Source organism: Nerophis ophidion, linkage group LG03 (genome assembly GCF_033978795.1).
Source record: "Nerophis ophidion isolate RoL-2023_Sa linkage group LG03, RoL_Noph_v1.0, whole genome shotgun sequence".
Lineage (NCBI taxonomy): Eukaryota > Metazoa > Chordata > Actinopteri > Syngnathiformes > Syngnathidae > Nerophis > Nerophis ophidion.
The window spans coordinates 83,529,672-83,546,398 of record NC_084613.1 but is presented as its reverse complement, the minus strand read 5'-3'; the positions used below and the strand labels follow the sequence as shown (position 1 = coordinate 83,546,398).

Below are 16,727 nucleotides of genomic sequence, written 5' to 3'. Positions count from 1 at the left end.
TTATGAAAGAGACATTTTTGTAAACAAGTTAAATGTGTTTAATGATAATACAAGCATGTGTAACACATATAGATGTCTTTCTTTCACGAAGACAAGAATATAAGTTGGTGTATTACCTGATTCTGATGACTTGCATTGATTGGAATCAGACAGTAATGATGATAACGCCCACATTTTCAAATGGAGGAGAAAAAAAGTTGTCCTTTCTGTACAATACCACATGAAAGTGGTTGGTTTTTGGCATCTAATTCATCCAGCTTCCATACACTTTACAAGAAAAACATTGGCGGCAAATTCCGTAGCTTGCTTGATTGACATTCACGGCACCCGAGGGTCTTGTGAGATGACGCTGGCTGCTGCCAGTTCATTATTATGAAAAAATGACAGAGAGGAAGGCGAGAAACACTTTTTATTTCAACAGACTTTCGCGCCGTCCCTTCCGTCAAAACTCTAAAGGCCGACTGCACATTTCCTATCTTCACAATAAAAGCCCTGCTTCATGCTGCCTGCGCTAACAAAATAAGAGTCTCGGAAAGCTGGCGTGCACAAGTGATGTGCACGCCAGCTTTCTGAGGGATCGCTTGTGCACGCCAGTTTTCCGAGACTCTGTATTTAGTTAGCGCAGGCAGCATGAAGCAGGGCTTTTATTGTGAAGATAGGAAATGTGCAGTCGGCCTTTAGAGTTTTGACGGAAGGTACGGCGCGAGAGTCTGTTGAAATAAAAAGTGTTTCTCGCCTTCCTCTCGGTCATATTTTTAATAATAATGATCTTGCAGCAGCCAGCGTCATCTCACAAGACCCTCCGGTACCGTGAATGTCATTTAAGTGACGTCTTGGTAAAGATTGATGATCACTAATTTTTAGGTCTATTTTTTAAAAAAGCCTGGCTCGAGATTGACTGACACACCCCCCGCGGTCGACTGGTAGCTCGCGATCGACGTAATGGGCACCCCTGGCTTAGAGTAATTATATAAATCTCACTTTATTTGTAATTATTACATTTGTCAAAATGATTTGATGACATAACTGTTTTAATTGCATACATGGCGGAAGGATCTGTGTGGTAAGGTGTTTTTTGGACGCAAGGTGTCATGGGTAATGGCAGTCAGGTGTGGTGGAATCGAGCCACACAGTTTTTTGACCTCACTCATACTTATTCTCACACATACTTTTTTTTAACTCGTACTGTAACAAACTCTTTATGTTGTCATTCATTTGTTCCCACATCGTGGTTGTTTTATGTTTTGAATTAGTAAACTCACAAGTAAACCATACAAACGAAGAGGAATGTCTGGAGTTTTGTTTTGTTGTTGTTGCCGCAAGAAGCGGAGTGAAGGAGAAAGTAGATGAGCGTCAAGCTAAGGCTACTTTAGGAATCTACACTTTTTTTCAACCAATTTTGCTGCTTTATACCTCACACTACCAAAACTTACTCTCAGATCATGTTAAAATGCTAACTTTGTAAACACATTTTCAGCATCATAACCTTGTACTTCACACCTGTTAACTGCAAGCATGCTAACTTTTTTTTTTAGCTAATTTCACAGCTGCACACCTCAGAGTTGCATAAGGCGAATGCACATGCTAACTTTTCTGTGCATTTTTTTTTGCTTTATGACTCAGTCATATATAACTTTTAGGGCTGCGAATATTTGAGTGTCCCACGATTTGATTCAATATCGATTCTTGGGGTCGCGATTCGATTATATATCGATTTTTTTTTTTTTGATTCAGCGCGATTCTCGATTCAAAAACGATATTTTTCCGATTCAAAAGGATTCTGTATTCATTCAATACATAGGATTTCAGCAGGATCCACCCCAGTCTGCTGACATGCTAGCAGAGTAGATGTTTTAAAAAAGCTTTTATAATAATAAAGGACAATGTTTTATCAAATGATTGCAAAAATTTAAATTTGTTTTAACTATTAAACGAACCAAATATATGACTTATTTTATCTTTGTGAAAACATTGGACACAGTGTGTTGTCAAGCTTATGAGATGTGATGCAAGTGTAAGCCACTGTGACACGATTGTTCTTTTTATTTTTATAAATGTCTAATGATAATGTCAATCAAGGGATTTTTAATCACTGCTATGCTGAAATTATAACTAACTTTGATACTGTTGTTGATAATCATTTTTGTTTCACTACTTTTGGTTTGTTCTGTGTGGTGTTTGTGTCTCCTCTCAATTGCTCTGTTTATTGCAGTTCTGAGTGTTGCTGGGTCGGGTTTGGTTTTGGAATTGGATTGCATTGTTATGGTATTGCTGTGTTTTGTTGGATTGATTTAAAAAAAAAAAAAAAAAGAGAATCGATTTCTGAATGGCACAACGTATTCGATTCGATTTGTATTCGAATTGATTTTTTCCCACACCCCTAATAACTTCCACAATTTGAAGACAAATGCTCCTCTAAAGTAGAGAATAGTGCAAATGTGCGCCGCTGCTCCTCCTCAGGTCATCGGCATGCATTACTTCTCTCCAGTGGACAAGATGCAATTGCTGGAGATCATCACCACCGATCAGACCTCCAAGGACACCACGGCGTCGGCGGTGGCCGTCGGCCTGAAGCAGGGCAAAGTCATCATCGTGGTCGGGGTGAGTTGTTGAAAACACTTGGACAATTCCTTCAAAAACTGAGAGCCCCACGTTCATGTCTGTGTGTGTGTGTGCAGGATGGACCAGGATTCTACACCACTCGTTGTTTGGCTCCCATGTTGGCTGAGGCTGTGCGAGTATTTCAGGTTGGTCTAAACTGAAGACTTTCACAGGAAATTTTGTTCCGAGGATAGCTTTTATGAAGACTTACCCGTATGCCTGAAAGCTTTTATGCTCATGAAAACACTGTAAGTGTCCACTTGTCCAATGTAATACAAGTCATGTATCACAACATAACGGTCAGGTTCAAACACTGATGACATCTATTAAACGGACAAAGAAGCAAGGAATTAAACGGAAACAGGATTCAATTTAGCTCATTGAGGAGAAATGCCTGGGCTGTACTCTTTGTACGGTCTTCCACCACGCTCTGACGAAAGATTGAATGCCTCCTCTTTTATTTGGACTTCCCCTCATTACATGGCAACAGCTGTTTTTAAAGGAAGGGGGGTCGTAAACTTCTGTCGTCTTTGGTTATAAAACAGTTCAAGAAAAGGTTACCAGGAATGGATTAATGTAAACCCCGGCTTAAAGAAGTTGAAAAACTTAATCGGGTGTTACCATTTAGTGGTCAGTTGTACCGAATATGTACTGTACTGTGCAATCTACTAATAAAAGTTTCAATTAATCAATCAGAGCCTGACGGGGGTCAGGTCCTGCTTCCTCTCCGCTTTGTAGATTTTGAGTCAAAGCGCTGTACAAGTATAACCCATTTACATTCAACAGTCCGGGGTCTCCGTTGTGGTATTTTAGGTTTCATATTGTGCCACACATTTTCAATGGGAGTCAAGTCCAAACTACAGGCAGGCCAGTCTAGTACCCGCACTCTTTTACTACGGAGCCACGCTGTTGTAACACATGGCTTAGCATTGTCTTGCTAAAATAAGCAGGGGTGTCCATGATAACGTTGCTTGAATGGCAACATATGTTTTTCCAAAACCTGTATGTACCTTTCAGCATTAATGTTGCCTTCGTAGATGTGTAAAATACCCATGCCTTGGGCACTAATACACCCCCATATGGCTTTTACACTTTGCGCCGAGAACAATCCGGATGGTTCTTTTCCTCTTTGTTCCGGTGCCCACAGTTTCCAAAAAAACAATTTGAAATGTGGACTCGTCAGACTACAGAACACTTTTACACTTTGTATACGTCCATCTTAGATGACCTCAGGCCCAGCGAAGCTGGCGGCGTTTCTGGGTGTTGTTGATAAATGGCTTTGGCTTTGCATAGTAGCGTTTTAACTTGCACTTACAGATGTAGCGATAAACTGTAGTTACTGAAAGTGGTTTTCTGAAGTGTTTTTTTTAGCCCAGGTGGTGATATCATTTACACATTGATGTCGCTTTTTGATGCAGTACCGCCTGGGTGATCCAAGGTCACGGGCATTCAATGTTTGTTTTCAGGCTTGTTTCTCACATGTAGTGATTTCTCCAGATTCTCTGAACGTTTTGATGATATTACGGAGAGTAGATGGTGAAATCCCTGAATTCCTTGCAATAGCTGGTAGAGAAATGTTGTTCTCAAACAATTTGCTCAGGCGTTTGTGGACAAAGTGGCGACCCTCGCCATGTCCTTGTTTGGGAATGACTGAGCATTTCATGGAAGCTGCTTTTATACCCAATAATGGCACCCACCGGTTCCCAATTAGCCAGTTCACCTGAGGGATGTTCCAAATAAGTCTTTGATGAGCATTCCTGAACTTTCTCAGTCTTTTTTGCCACTTGTGCCAGCTTTTTTGAAACATGTTGCAGGCATCAAATTCCAAATGAGCTAATATTTGCAAAAAATAACATTTTCCAGTTCGGACATTAAATATCTTGTATTTGCAGTCTATTCAGTTGAATATAAATTGAAAAGGATTTGCAAATCATTGCATTCTCTTTTTATTTACTATTTACACAACGTGATGACTTCTCTGCTTTTGGGGGTTGTAGATTATGAGTCAAATAATGTAGTAGTGATGATGATGATGATGATGTACTATGTGGACTTACAGGAAGGGGCGGACCCAAAGAAGTTGGATTCGCTCACCACCAGCTTCGGCTTCCCCGTGGGCGCCGCCACTCTGATTGACGAGGTCGGCATCGACGTCGCCGCCCACGTTGCTGAAGACCTCGGCGAGGCTTTCGGCTCCCGTTTCGGCGGCGGGGACGTGGAGGTTCTGAAGACTCTGGTGGAGAGGGGATTCAAGGGTAAGCAAGGATAATATTGCAATTTTCACTTCCTGAGTGCAGCTGGGATAGGCTCCGCGACTCCGAGGTACTTTGGAGGTAGTTTGTTCAAAAATAAATAAAAAATCAGCCATGGCATTAGGCCTGGTGCAGGGGTGCCCACACTTTTTCTGCAGGCGCGCTACTTTTCAATTGACCAACTCGAGGGGATCTACCTCATTTATATATATCATTTATATTTATTTATTTATGAAAGAGACATTTTTGTAAACAAGTTAAATGTGTTTAATGATAATACAAGCATGTGTAACACATATAGATGTCTTTCTTTCACGAAGACAAGAATATAAGTTGGTGTATTACCTGATTCTGATGACTTGCATTGATTGGAATCAGACAGTAATGATGATAACGCCCACATTTTCAAATGGAGGAGAAAAAAAGTTGTCCTTTCTGTACAATACCACATGAAAGTGGTTGGTTTTTGGCATCTCATTCATCCAGCTTCCATACACTTTACAAGAAAAACATTGGCGGCAAATTCCGTAGCTTGCTTGATTGACATTCACGGCACCCGAGGGTCTTGTGAGATGACGCTGGCTGCTGCCAGTTCATTATTATGAAAAAATGACAGAGAGGAAGGCGAGAAACACTTTTTATTTCAACAGACTTTTGCGCCGTCCCTTCCGTCAAAACTCTAAAGGCCGACTGCACATTTCCTATCTTCACAATAAAAGCCCTGCTTCATGCTGCCTGCGCTAACAAAATAAGAGTCTCGGAAAGCTGGCGTGCACAAGTGATGTGCACGCCAGCTTTCTGAGGGATCGCTTGTGCACGCCAGTTTTCCGAGACTCTGTATTTAGTTAGCGCAGGCAGCATGAAGCAGGGCTTTTATTGTGAAGATAGGAAATGTGCAGTCGGCCTTTAGAGTTTTGACGGAAGGTACGGCGCGAGAGTCTGTTGAAATAAAAAGTGTTTCTCGCCTTCCTCTCGGTCATATTTTAATAATAATGAACAGGCAGCAGCCAGCGTCATCTCACAAGACCCTCCGGTACCGTGAATGTCATTTAAGTGACGTCTTGGTGAAGATTGATCACTAATTTTTAGGTCTATTTTTTTTTAAAAGCCTGGCTGGAGATCGACTGACACACCCCACGCGGTCGACTGGTAGCTCGCGATCGACGTAATGGGCACCCCTGCTTTAGTGTCTTATAACATTATTATTAATATACTTTACATATAGCTTTCATACGGCCACTATAGCATACAGGCTTTTTTGGTGAATTGTTGCAGAGATGGTTCTTCTCTTTTCATAGAGGAATGCTGTAGCTCAGACAGAGTGACCAAAGATAGGTGTGCCAAGTTTGTGGCATCGTATTAAACAATACTTAAGACTGTATTTGCTGCCAAAGGTGCATCAATAAAGTATTGAAGGCTGTGAATACTTATGTCCATGTCATTGTTCACATATTGTAAAATAAAATAAAAAAAACTTGTCACACTGTCTGTTACGGCTACTCTGTCGTTCCAAAAAGGTTTCGAAAAAATAAAAATAAAGATTGCAGAGTAGCCTTGAGGAGGAGGTTTTATGACTCACTAAATTCCTAATAAGCACTCGCGGAGATACTTCCAGTTTCAAAATGTTAATTCATTTTCACAAGCAAAAAATATTCACCTTGGTTGACTTTCTATATAATACAAATAAACTTATTTAGTGGTAAACAAACAATATCACTCATCACTCCTTCAGTATGACAGACAGACAAAGGCAGCGCCCAGCTGTGCTGTCCTCCTAATTATAGGAGGAGGAAGTTGCCCACCAGGAGGAGCGTGAGCAGCTGAAAACAATCAATCAATCATAATTCATCTAAAACATCCAATAAATAATCAACATCTTCATTGGCATTATTGAATTAGATTGTCAAAACAATAAATAAATAATATAAATTGGCTCTGTTGGCCCTGCGATGAGGTGGCGACTTGTCCAGGGTGTACCCCGCCTTCCGCCCGATTGTAGCTGAGATAGGCGCCAGCGCCCCCCGCGACCCCAAAAGGGAACAAGCGGTAGAAAATGGATGGATGGATGGCTCCAACACTAGGGCTTCACGGTGGCAGAGGGGTTAGTGCGTCTGCCTCACAATACGAAGGTCCTGCAGTCCTGGGTTCAAATCCAGGCTCGGGATCTTTCTGTGTGGAGTTTGCATGTTCTCCCCGTGAATGCGTGGGTTCCCTCCGGGTACTCCGGCTTCCTGCCACTTCCAAAGACATGCACCTGGGGATAGGTTGATTGGCAACACTAAAATTGGCCCTAGTGTGTGAATGTGAGTGTGAATATTGTCTGTCTATCTGTGTTGGCCCTGCGATGAGGTGGCGAGTTGTCTAGGGTGTACCCCGCCTTCTGCCCGATTGTAGCTGAGATAGGCGCCAGCGCCCCCCGCGACCCCAAAAGGGAATAAGCGGTAGAAAATGGATGGATGGGCTCCAACACTGTCATTATGGGGAATTGTGTCTAGAATTTTGAGGACAAAAACTGATTTATTCCATTTTGTAACAAGGCCGGAATGTAACAAAATGTGGAAAAAAGCGAAGCACTGCAAATACTTTCCAGATGCTTTGTAGTTCATAACATTGATTTTAAAACATTTTTTTTCTGGAGCAATGGCTGTTAAATTCTTAAAAGGTCCCCACTAATAAAAGTGTCAAAATTGGTCATACGTTATTTTTGTTTCTGTAATAATATTTTTACAATATCAATAAAAATACAATAAAAAATTAGTTACAGGGCACACTTTGGACTAGAGATGTCCGATAATATCGGCACTCAGATATTATCAGCTGATAAATGCTTTAAAATGTAATATCGGAAATTATCGGTATCTGTTTCAAAAAGTAAAATGTGTGACTTTTTAAAACGCGGCTGTACGGAGGGAGAAGTACAGAGCAGTTGTGTCAGTAATACTTGCCAACCCTCCCGATTTTTTTCCCCAGGAGACTCCCCTATTTCAGTACCCATCCCGAAAATCTCCCGGGGCAACCATTTTCCCGAATTTCTCCCGATTTCAAACAACAATATTGGGGGCGTGCCTTTTGCGTGCCACCCTAGTCACATAATATCTACGGCTTTTCACACACACAAGTGAATGCAAGGCATACTTTGTCAACAGCCATACAGGTCACACTGAGGGTGGCCGTATAAACAACTTTAACACTGTTACAAATATGCGCAACACTGTGAACCCACACCAAACAAGAATGACAAACACATTTCTGGAGAACACTGTAACACAACATAAACACATTAGAACAAATACCTAGAATCCCTTGCAGCAATAACTCTTCCGGGAAGCTACAATACCACCTCGGCTGGTAGAGTGGCCATGCCAGCACCTTGAGGGTTGCAGGTTCAATTCCTGCCTCTGCCAACCTAGTCACTGCCGTGGTGTCCTTGGGCAAGACACTTTACCCACCTGCTCCCAGTGCCACCCACACTGGTTTGAATGTAACTTAGATATTGGGTTTCACTATGTAAAGCGCTTTGTGTCACTAGAGAAAAAGCGCTATATAAAAATATAATTCACTTCACTTCACCTCATCTCCCGAATTCTGAGGTTTCAAAGTTGGCAAGTATGGCGAATGACTGCCATTTCGGGAGAACATCTGCAACGTAACACAACATAAACACAATAGAACAGAACCCCTTGCAGCACTAACTCTTCCGGGACGCTACAATATACACCTTCCTACCCGCCCACCTCAACCTCTTCATGCTCTCTCAGGGAGAGCATGCTCCAAATTCCAAGCTGCTGTGTTGAGGCATGTTAAAAAAAATAATGCACTTTCTGACTTCAATAATAAATATGGCAGTGCCATGTTGGCATTTTTTTTCCATAACTTGAGTTTATTTATTTTGGAAAACCTTGTTACATTGTGTAATGCATCCAGCGGGACATCACAACAAAATCAGGCATAATAATGTGTTAATTCCACGACTGTATGTATCGGTATCTGTTGATATCAGAATCAGTAATTAAGAGTTGGACAATATCGGATATCGGTAAAAAAGCCATTACCGGACATCTCTTCTTTGGACGCTTCTAAACTAAATGGCCGCTTTTTGTCTTTTAGGTCGCAAGTCAGGGAAGGGTTGCTACGTCTATCAGCCGGGCCTCAAAGTCCGAGAAGTCAATCCGGACGTGACAGACATCTTGGAGAAATACAAAAAGGCGCCTAACCCTGCTGTGTGAGTTGTCAACTTTGGGTGGCGAGCGCTGATGTCTGACTCCTACTTCCAAACTTACAACCTTTTTCTGTAGTTCGTCCGACTCTGACGTCCAATACCGACTGGTGTCCCGGTTCGTCAATGAGGCCGTGCTGTGTTTACAAGAGGGGATCTTGAACGGACCTCTGGAAGGAGACATCGGAGCAGTTTTTGGCCTGGGATTCCCCCCATGCCTTGGAGGTCAGACAATACACAACATACACACTTTTTTGCCCTGTTTCCATCAGTGGAAACAAAGCAACACATCCAATACGTTTCCCCTTCCGATACAGATATTGCAATCTGAGTATTGGCCAATATCGATCCAATCCAATATCAGCAGGAATCATACATACTTGTATTATTTAGTAGTGTGGAATCTTAAAAAAGGTTTGAAGTGAAATGAGTCAAACAATGGTAGGTATGAAAAACGTCTTCATTATTCACCGTCGGCTGTGCCAGCAACTCGAAGGTTCCAGGTTGGATCCCCGCTTCTGCAGTCCTAGTCACTGCCGATGTGTCTTTGTGCAAGACACTTCTCCCGGTGCCACCCACGCTGCTTTAAAGGGGAACATTATCAGCAGACCTATGTAAGCGTCAATATATACCTTGATGGTGCAGAAAAAAGACCATATATTTTTTTTAACCGATTCCCGAACTCTAAATGGGGTGAATTTGGGCGAATTAAACGCCTTTCCGTTTATCGCTCTGGAGGGGATGACGTCAGAATGTGACGTCGCCGAGGTAATACAGCCGCCATTTTCATTTTCAACCCATTGTAAACATTGGGTCTCAGCTCAGTTATTTTCCGTTTTTTCGACTATTTTTTGGAACCTTGGAGACATCATGCCTCGTCGGTGTGTTGTCGGAGGGTGTAACAACACTAACAGGGAGGGATTCAAGTTGCACCACTGGCCCGAAGATGCCAAAGTGTCTGCCGCCAGACCCCCATTGAATGTGCCAGAGTGTCTCCACATTTGACCGGCGATGCTAAGACAGACATGGCACAGAGATGTATGGATAACCTGCAGTTGCATTAGCAATGATAAATTTAATGAAATCACAAGGTGAGTTTTGTTGATGTTGACTTATGTGCTAATCAGACATATTTGGTCGCGAGCTAATCAATGCTAACATGCTACGCTAAATGACGCTAACGTGCTAAAGCAGACATGGCACAGAGATGTATGGATAACCTGCAGATGCATTTGTAACGATAAAGTCACAGAAATCACAAAGGTGAATTTTATTGATGTTGACTGCCAGCTAATCGATGCTAACATGCTATGCTAATCGATGCTAACATGCTATTTACCGGCGGTGCTAAAGCAGACATGGCACAGAGATATATGGATAACCTGCAGATGCATTTGCAACTATATTACGTTTCCTTCCACCCACATTTAATGCGAAACAAACACCTACCAATCGACGGATTTAAGTTGCTCCAGTGTCACGAGATGCGAAAGTCCTGATCGTTTGGTCCGCACATTTTACCGGCGATGCTAACGCAGCTATTCGGCCATGCTATGGCTATGAATAGCGTCAATAGCTTCAGTTTCTTCTTCAATATTTTCATACTCCAACCATCTGTTTCAATACATGCGTAATCTGTTGAATCGCTTAAGCCGCTGAAATCCGAGTCTGAATCCGAGCTAATGTCGCTATATCTTGCTGTGCTATTCGTCATTGTTTGTTTACATTGGCAGCACTGTGTGATGTCACAGGGAAATGGATAGTTGCATCGCAAATAGCGAAAATCAAGCACTTTAAAGCTTTTTTTAGGGATATTCGGAGACCGGTAAAATTTTGAAAAAAACTTCAAAAAATGCAACAAGCCACTGGGAACTGATTTTTATTGTTTTTAACCCTTTTGAAGTTGTGATAATGTTATCCTTTAAAATGTAGCTCAAAGATGTAAATAATGGGTTTCGCTATGTAAAGCGCTTTGAGTCTCGAGAGGAAAGTGCTATATACAGTGGGGCAAAAAAGTATTTAGTCAGCCACCGATTGTGCAAGTTCTCCCACTTAAAATGATGACAGAGGTCTGTGATTTTCATCATAGGTACACTTCAACTGTGAGAGACAGAATGTGGAAAAAAAATCCAGGAATTCACATTGTAGGAATTTTAAATAATTTATTTGTAAATTATGGTGAAAAATAAGTATTTGGTCAACCATTCAAAGCTCTCACTGATGGAAGGAGGTTTTGGCTCAAAATCTCACGATACATGGCCCCATTCATTCTTTCCTTAACACGGATCAATCGTCCTGTCCCCTTAGCAGATAAACAGCCCCAAAGCATGATGTTTCCACCCCCATGCTTCACAGTAGGTATGGTGTTCTTAGGATGCAACTCAGTATTCTTCTTCCTCCAAACATGACTATTTTGTTTTCATCTGACCACATGACATTCTCCTAATCTTCTGCTGTATCATCCATGTATCCATTTTGGTATAAACTCAACTCGTCGAGTTTGGAGGAAGAAGAATACTGAGTTGCATCCCAAGAACACCATACCTACTGTGAAGCATGGGGGTGGAAACATCATGCTTTGGGGCAGTTTTTCTGCTAAGGGGACAGGACGATTGATCCGTGTTAAGGAAAGAATGAATGGGGCCATGTCTCGTGAGATTTTGAGCCAAACCTCCTTCCATCAGTGAGAGCTTTGAATGGTTGACCAAATACTTTTTTTCCACCATAATTTACAAATAAATTCTTAAAAAATCCTACAATGTGAATTCCTGGATTTGTTTTCCACATTCTGTCTCTCACAGTTGAAGTGTACCTATGATGAAAATTACAGACCTCGGTCATCATTTTAAGTGGGAGAACTTGCACAATCGCTGGCTGACTAAATACTTTTTTGCCCCACTGTAAATGTAGTTCGCTTCAACCGACTGAAATGGACTTATGTTGTCTGTATGTTTAAGTGATAAATATTGTTTTTGCAACATCTAGTGGTCGCAATTTTTTAAAGTTAAGCTCATGACGCACTAAGTTGAATGATGCGGACACGTTTGTTACTGGATACTTTCTAAATGTGCTTCTTTTTTTTTTTTTAATTCAATAATTGTGAATGTCTAGCTTGTGTAGTTGCTGGCTACTAGTAGTCTATAGCCTAGAATGTTTACCTTTTCTAAAGGTAAATATTGACAAAAGTAAGGACGTTTGGATTTGTTTTTTTTTGCACAAGCAAACACGCTGCAGGACTGCTTGTATCGGACATTTAGATTCAAGCCCAGATAATCCCTTGCTTATTTTTTTGCCGGTGTCGACAATATTGGATCGGGGCACCCTTAGCTGTAACACTACTTTCATGAAACATCCGTCAGATATTTGAAGGTTTATAAAAAAGTTAAAAAAAAGGTAAAGATTCATTAGTTTAAGTTAAGCTCATGAGGCACTGAGTTGAATGATGCGGACACATTTGTTACTGGATACTTTTTAAATTTGACGGCGTGGCGCAGTGGGAGAGTGTCCGTGCGCAACCCGAGGGTCCCTGGTTCAATTCCCACCTAGTACCAACCTCGTCACGTCCGTTGTGTCCTGAGCAAGACCCTTCACCCTTGCTCCTGATGGGTGCTGGTTGGCTCCTTGCATGGCAGCTCCCTCCATCAGTGTGTGAATGTGTGTGTGAATGGCTAAATGTGGAAGTAGTGTCGAAGCGCTTTGAGTACCTTGAAGGTAGAAAAGCGCTATAAAAGTACAACCCATTTATAATTTTTTTAATTCATTATTTGTATGTCTAGCTTGTGCGCTATTGTGTGCTTAGCTGTTGTGTAGCTGCTCGCTCCTAGTAGTCTATAGCCTAGAATGTTTACCTTTTGTGAATGACATGACTAAAATTGTGAGGTTTACATTTTTTTTTGCACAAGCAAACACGCTGCAGGGCTGCTTGTATCAGACATTTCAATGCAAGCCCAGAAAATCCCTCACTTATTTTTTTGCTGTTGTCGTCAATATTGGAGCGGGACACCCTTAGCTGTAACACTACTTTCATGAAACATCCGTCTGATATTTGAAGGTTTAAAAAAAAAAAAAAAAAAGGTAAAGATTCATTAGTTTAAGTTAAGCTCATGAGGCACTGAGTTGAATGATGCTGACACATTTTGTTACTGGATACTTTCTAAATGTGCTGTTATTTTAATTCATTATTTGTGTATGTCTAGCTTGTGCGCTATTGTGTGCTCAGCTGTTGTGTAGCTGCTCGCTCCTAGTAGTTTATAGCCTAGAATGTTTACCTTTTGTGAATGGCATGACTAAAATCGTGACGTTTAAATTTTTTTTTGCACAAGCAAACGCTGCAGGACTGCTTGTGTCGGACATTTCAATGCAAGCCCAGATCATCTTTCGCTTATTTTTTTGCCGTTGTCTTCAATATATGAGCGGGACACCCTTAGCTGTAACACTACTTTCATGAAACATCCGTCTGATATTTGAAGGTTTAAAAAAAAAAAAAAAAAAGGTAAAGATTCCTTTAAGTTAAGCTCATGAGGCACTGAGTTGAATGATGCTGACACATTTTGTTACTGGATACTTTCTAAATGTGCTGTTTTTTTAATTCATTATTTGTGTATGTCTAGCTTGTGCGCTATTGTGTGCTTAGCTGTTGTGTAGCTGCTCGCTCCTAGTAGTCTATAGCCTAGAATGTTTACCTTTTGTGAATGACATGACTAAAATTGTGAGGTTTACATTTTTTTTTGCACAAGCAAACACGCTGCAGGGCTGCTTGTATCAGACATTTCAATGCAAGCCCAGAAAATCCCTCACTTATTTTTTTGCTGTTGTCGTCAATATTGGAGCGGGACACCCTTAGCTGTAACACTACTTTCATGAAACATCCGTCTGATATTTGAAGGTTTAAAAAAAAAAAAAAAAAAAAGGTAAAGATTCATTAGTTTAAGTTAAGCTCATGAGGCACTGAGTTGAATGATGCTGACACATTTGTTACTGGATACTTTCTAAATGTGCTGTTTTTTTAATTCATTATTTGTGTATGTCTACCTTGTGCACTATTGTGTGCTCAGCTGTTGTGTAGCTGATCGCTCCTAGTAGTCCATAGCCTAGAATGTTTACCTTTTGTGAATGACATGACTAAAATTGTAACGTTTAAATTTTTTTTTGCACATGCAAACACGCTGCAGGACTGCTTGTATCAGACATTTCAATGCAAGCCCAGATAATCCCTCGCTTATTTTTTTCTGCCGTTGTCAATATTGGAGCAGGACACCCTAAGCTGTAACACTACTTTCATGAAACATCCGTCTGATATTTAAAGGTTTTAAAAAAAAAGAGTAAAGATTCATTAGTTACATTTCCTGAAAGACTAATCCCATTTCTTTTTTGGGAAAGTAACTAATTCCTGTCATAGTAATTTTGTCGAAATCATTCAAACTCTTGTCCCGGCTTGCAGGGCCATTCCGCTTCGTGGACACCCTGGGAGCCGACAAGCTGGTGGAGAAGATGCGGCGATACGAGGCCGTCTACGGCAACCACTTCACGCCGTGCCAACTCCTCCTGGATCACGCCAACGACCCAAGCAAGAGGTTTCACAAGTGAAAGCCGCCATGTTTGCCTGTAGCACTTCTACAAACTGCAGTATGTCACAACAACGTGCCTAAAACCAGCGACCATAACCCCAATTGGATGATAGACCGTATGACGCTGTAAGATTCCTAAAGATAGTACTTGTACTGGTCTGATTTTTTTGTATTTTAAAATACTTTATGGGTGGAGTTGGATGACCATGTAAATGTAGGGATGAATAAAAAGTTATTGAAACTAATATTTTCTCTTGATCTCATCTTCTCTGCTTTTGCTTCTTTGTCTCATCTTGTCTTCACTTTCTTGGGAGCTTCTTTTTGCACAGCTCTCCAAATCCAAACAGTGGAATCGATCAACTGGCCTCAACAAAGTTGCAAAGATCTTGATGAAAAACTTGTCTGTCCTGACGGAACGTTGGATTCCTGGGAGAAGTGGAGGTTTGTGCGCCTGCCGATTCTTTGCGCCGGTCATCTGCTGTTTGGATTGTGCGTCGACAAATTCAGAAGACGACTGCGGCTATTCAAGGTACCTCGAAGTTACCCTAATGATTAATGATCCATTTTGAACTTGATTGCAAACTAGATAACACTTTGGAGATGTGGTCCTATGTGCTTATTTTTTTCCTGGTATCAAACTGAGCCCACGGCCCTCTGGGAAAGTGAAACATAGCTCATACTGTACATTTTATTTTTTTGTTTACAATCTGATTATTTTTTTTAACTAAACATTTGTGGATTGTGTTATAACTCGCCAAAGAAAAACACAGATTTCAATATTTTGTTACCCTTTTAGCAATTAGTACACACATACTGTATGCGCACCTTCACAAGCTGTATAATACACACCTCTTCATTTTTCTTACTTTTGAGTTTTATATACTTTTTTCCATATCAAAAACAATAGCATTTCTTTAATTGCTTCAATGTCACGTGATTCAATAATTTCATTCCATTTGAAATTAGTAGCACTATCTGTACTTTCAGCCGCACATTATTTTGTTTTTCTTCCAAATGTAGTTTTATAGGTTTCTTTTGTGTGCATGGTCCTACGGAGTCCTGGTTGGACGAGCATGTATTGGACAATTCGGCCTCCCTGGACAGTCTCGCTCATTCACGCTGATGGAAAATTAGCCGAGGGCAATTGGGCTCTCTTAGTTGCTTTGTTGGGTCTGTCCCTGTCTCTGGCCCTGGCCATGCAATCCCTCTCCCAAGCAGACGATGGTGTGGATTTATTGCTCATTTTGTGTTTTTTATTGTTGCTTTTTACTTCTGTGGCTGTATGTAGATTTAGGCGCTGCTGCAGTGGCAGCTGGGTGCATCAGCTCTCTGCTCTCTGTGCCTATTGTTTTGTATTAATAGAATAGAATGTACTTTATTGATCCCTGGGGGAAATTCCGCACCACAGTTCGCTCACAATGTTCACACATTTGTAACAAAATGTGTTAAAAATAAATATAAAACTCAAAGTAAGAAAAAAAAATTACAATTACTAGAGTAGGGACAATTATTTGCAGCCCTTTGAGACACTTGTGATTAAGGGCTATATCAGGGGTAGGGAACCTATGGCTCTAGAGCCAGATGTGGCTCTTTTGATGACTGCATCTGGCTCTCAGTTAAATCTTAGCTGATATTGCTTAACAGGATAAGTAATGAATGATTCCGCTGGTAATCACAGTGTTAAAAATAACGTTAAAAAATATATAAAACTTTCTCATGCATTTCAATTCATCCATCCGTTACTACCACACCTGTTCAAGAAGTCACATTGATGGTAAGAAGTACTTTATTTATTATTGGTAAGCTTCAGAATAACAATGTTATTAAAATGTATTAGTGAATTATATTTATATAGCGCTTTTCTCGAGTGACTCAAAGCTATTTACATCTATCCATCCATCCATTTTCTACCGTTTATTCCCTTCGGGGTCACGGGGGATGCTGGAGTCTTTCTCAGCTACAATCGGGCGTTATGCGTTTACACCCTGGACAAGTCGCCACCTCATCACAGGCCCTTTACATAGAGAAACCCAATATCTAAGTTGTATTTAAACCGGTAGTAACTAAGTTGGCGGAAGCGGAGATCGAACC

General features: G+C 41.0%; 1 protein-coding gene across 1 annotated transcript in view; it reads left to right on the top strand.

The window, feature by feature from the left end:
• The window catches only part of hadhab (hydroxyacyl-CoA dehydrogenase trifunctional multienzyme complex subunit alpha b), a 38,546-nt gene extending 23,665 nt beyond the window's left edge, over positions 1-14,881 (top strand). Inside the window, exons 15-20 of the mRNA XM_061896236.1 lie at positions 2,461-2,601; positions 2,679-2,747; positions 4,661-4,856; positions 8,961-9,075; positions 9,149-9,294; positions 14,510-14,881. Coding sequence (XP_061752220.1) covers positions 2,461-2,601; positions 2,679-2,747; positions 4,661-4,856; positions 8,961-9,075; positions 9,149-9,294; positions 14,510-14,655 — 813 coding nt within the window. The 3' untranslated portion in view covers positions 14,656-14,881. The remainder of the gene's footprint in view (positions 1-2,460; positions 2,602-2,678; positions 2,748-4,660; positions 4,857-8,960; positions 9,076-9,148; positions 9,295-14,509) is intronic.
• The last annotated feature ends 1,846 nt before the right edge of the window (positions 14,882-16,727 follow it).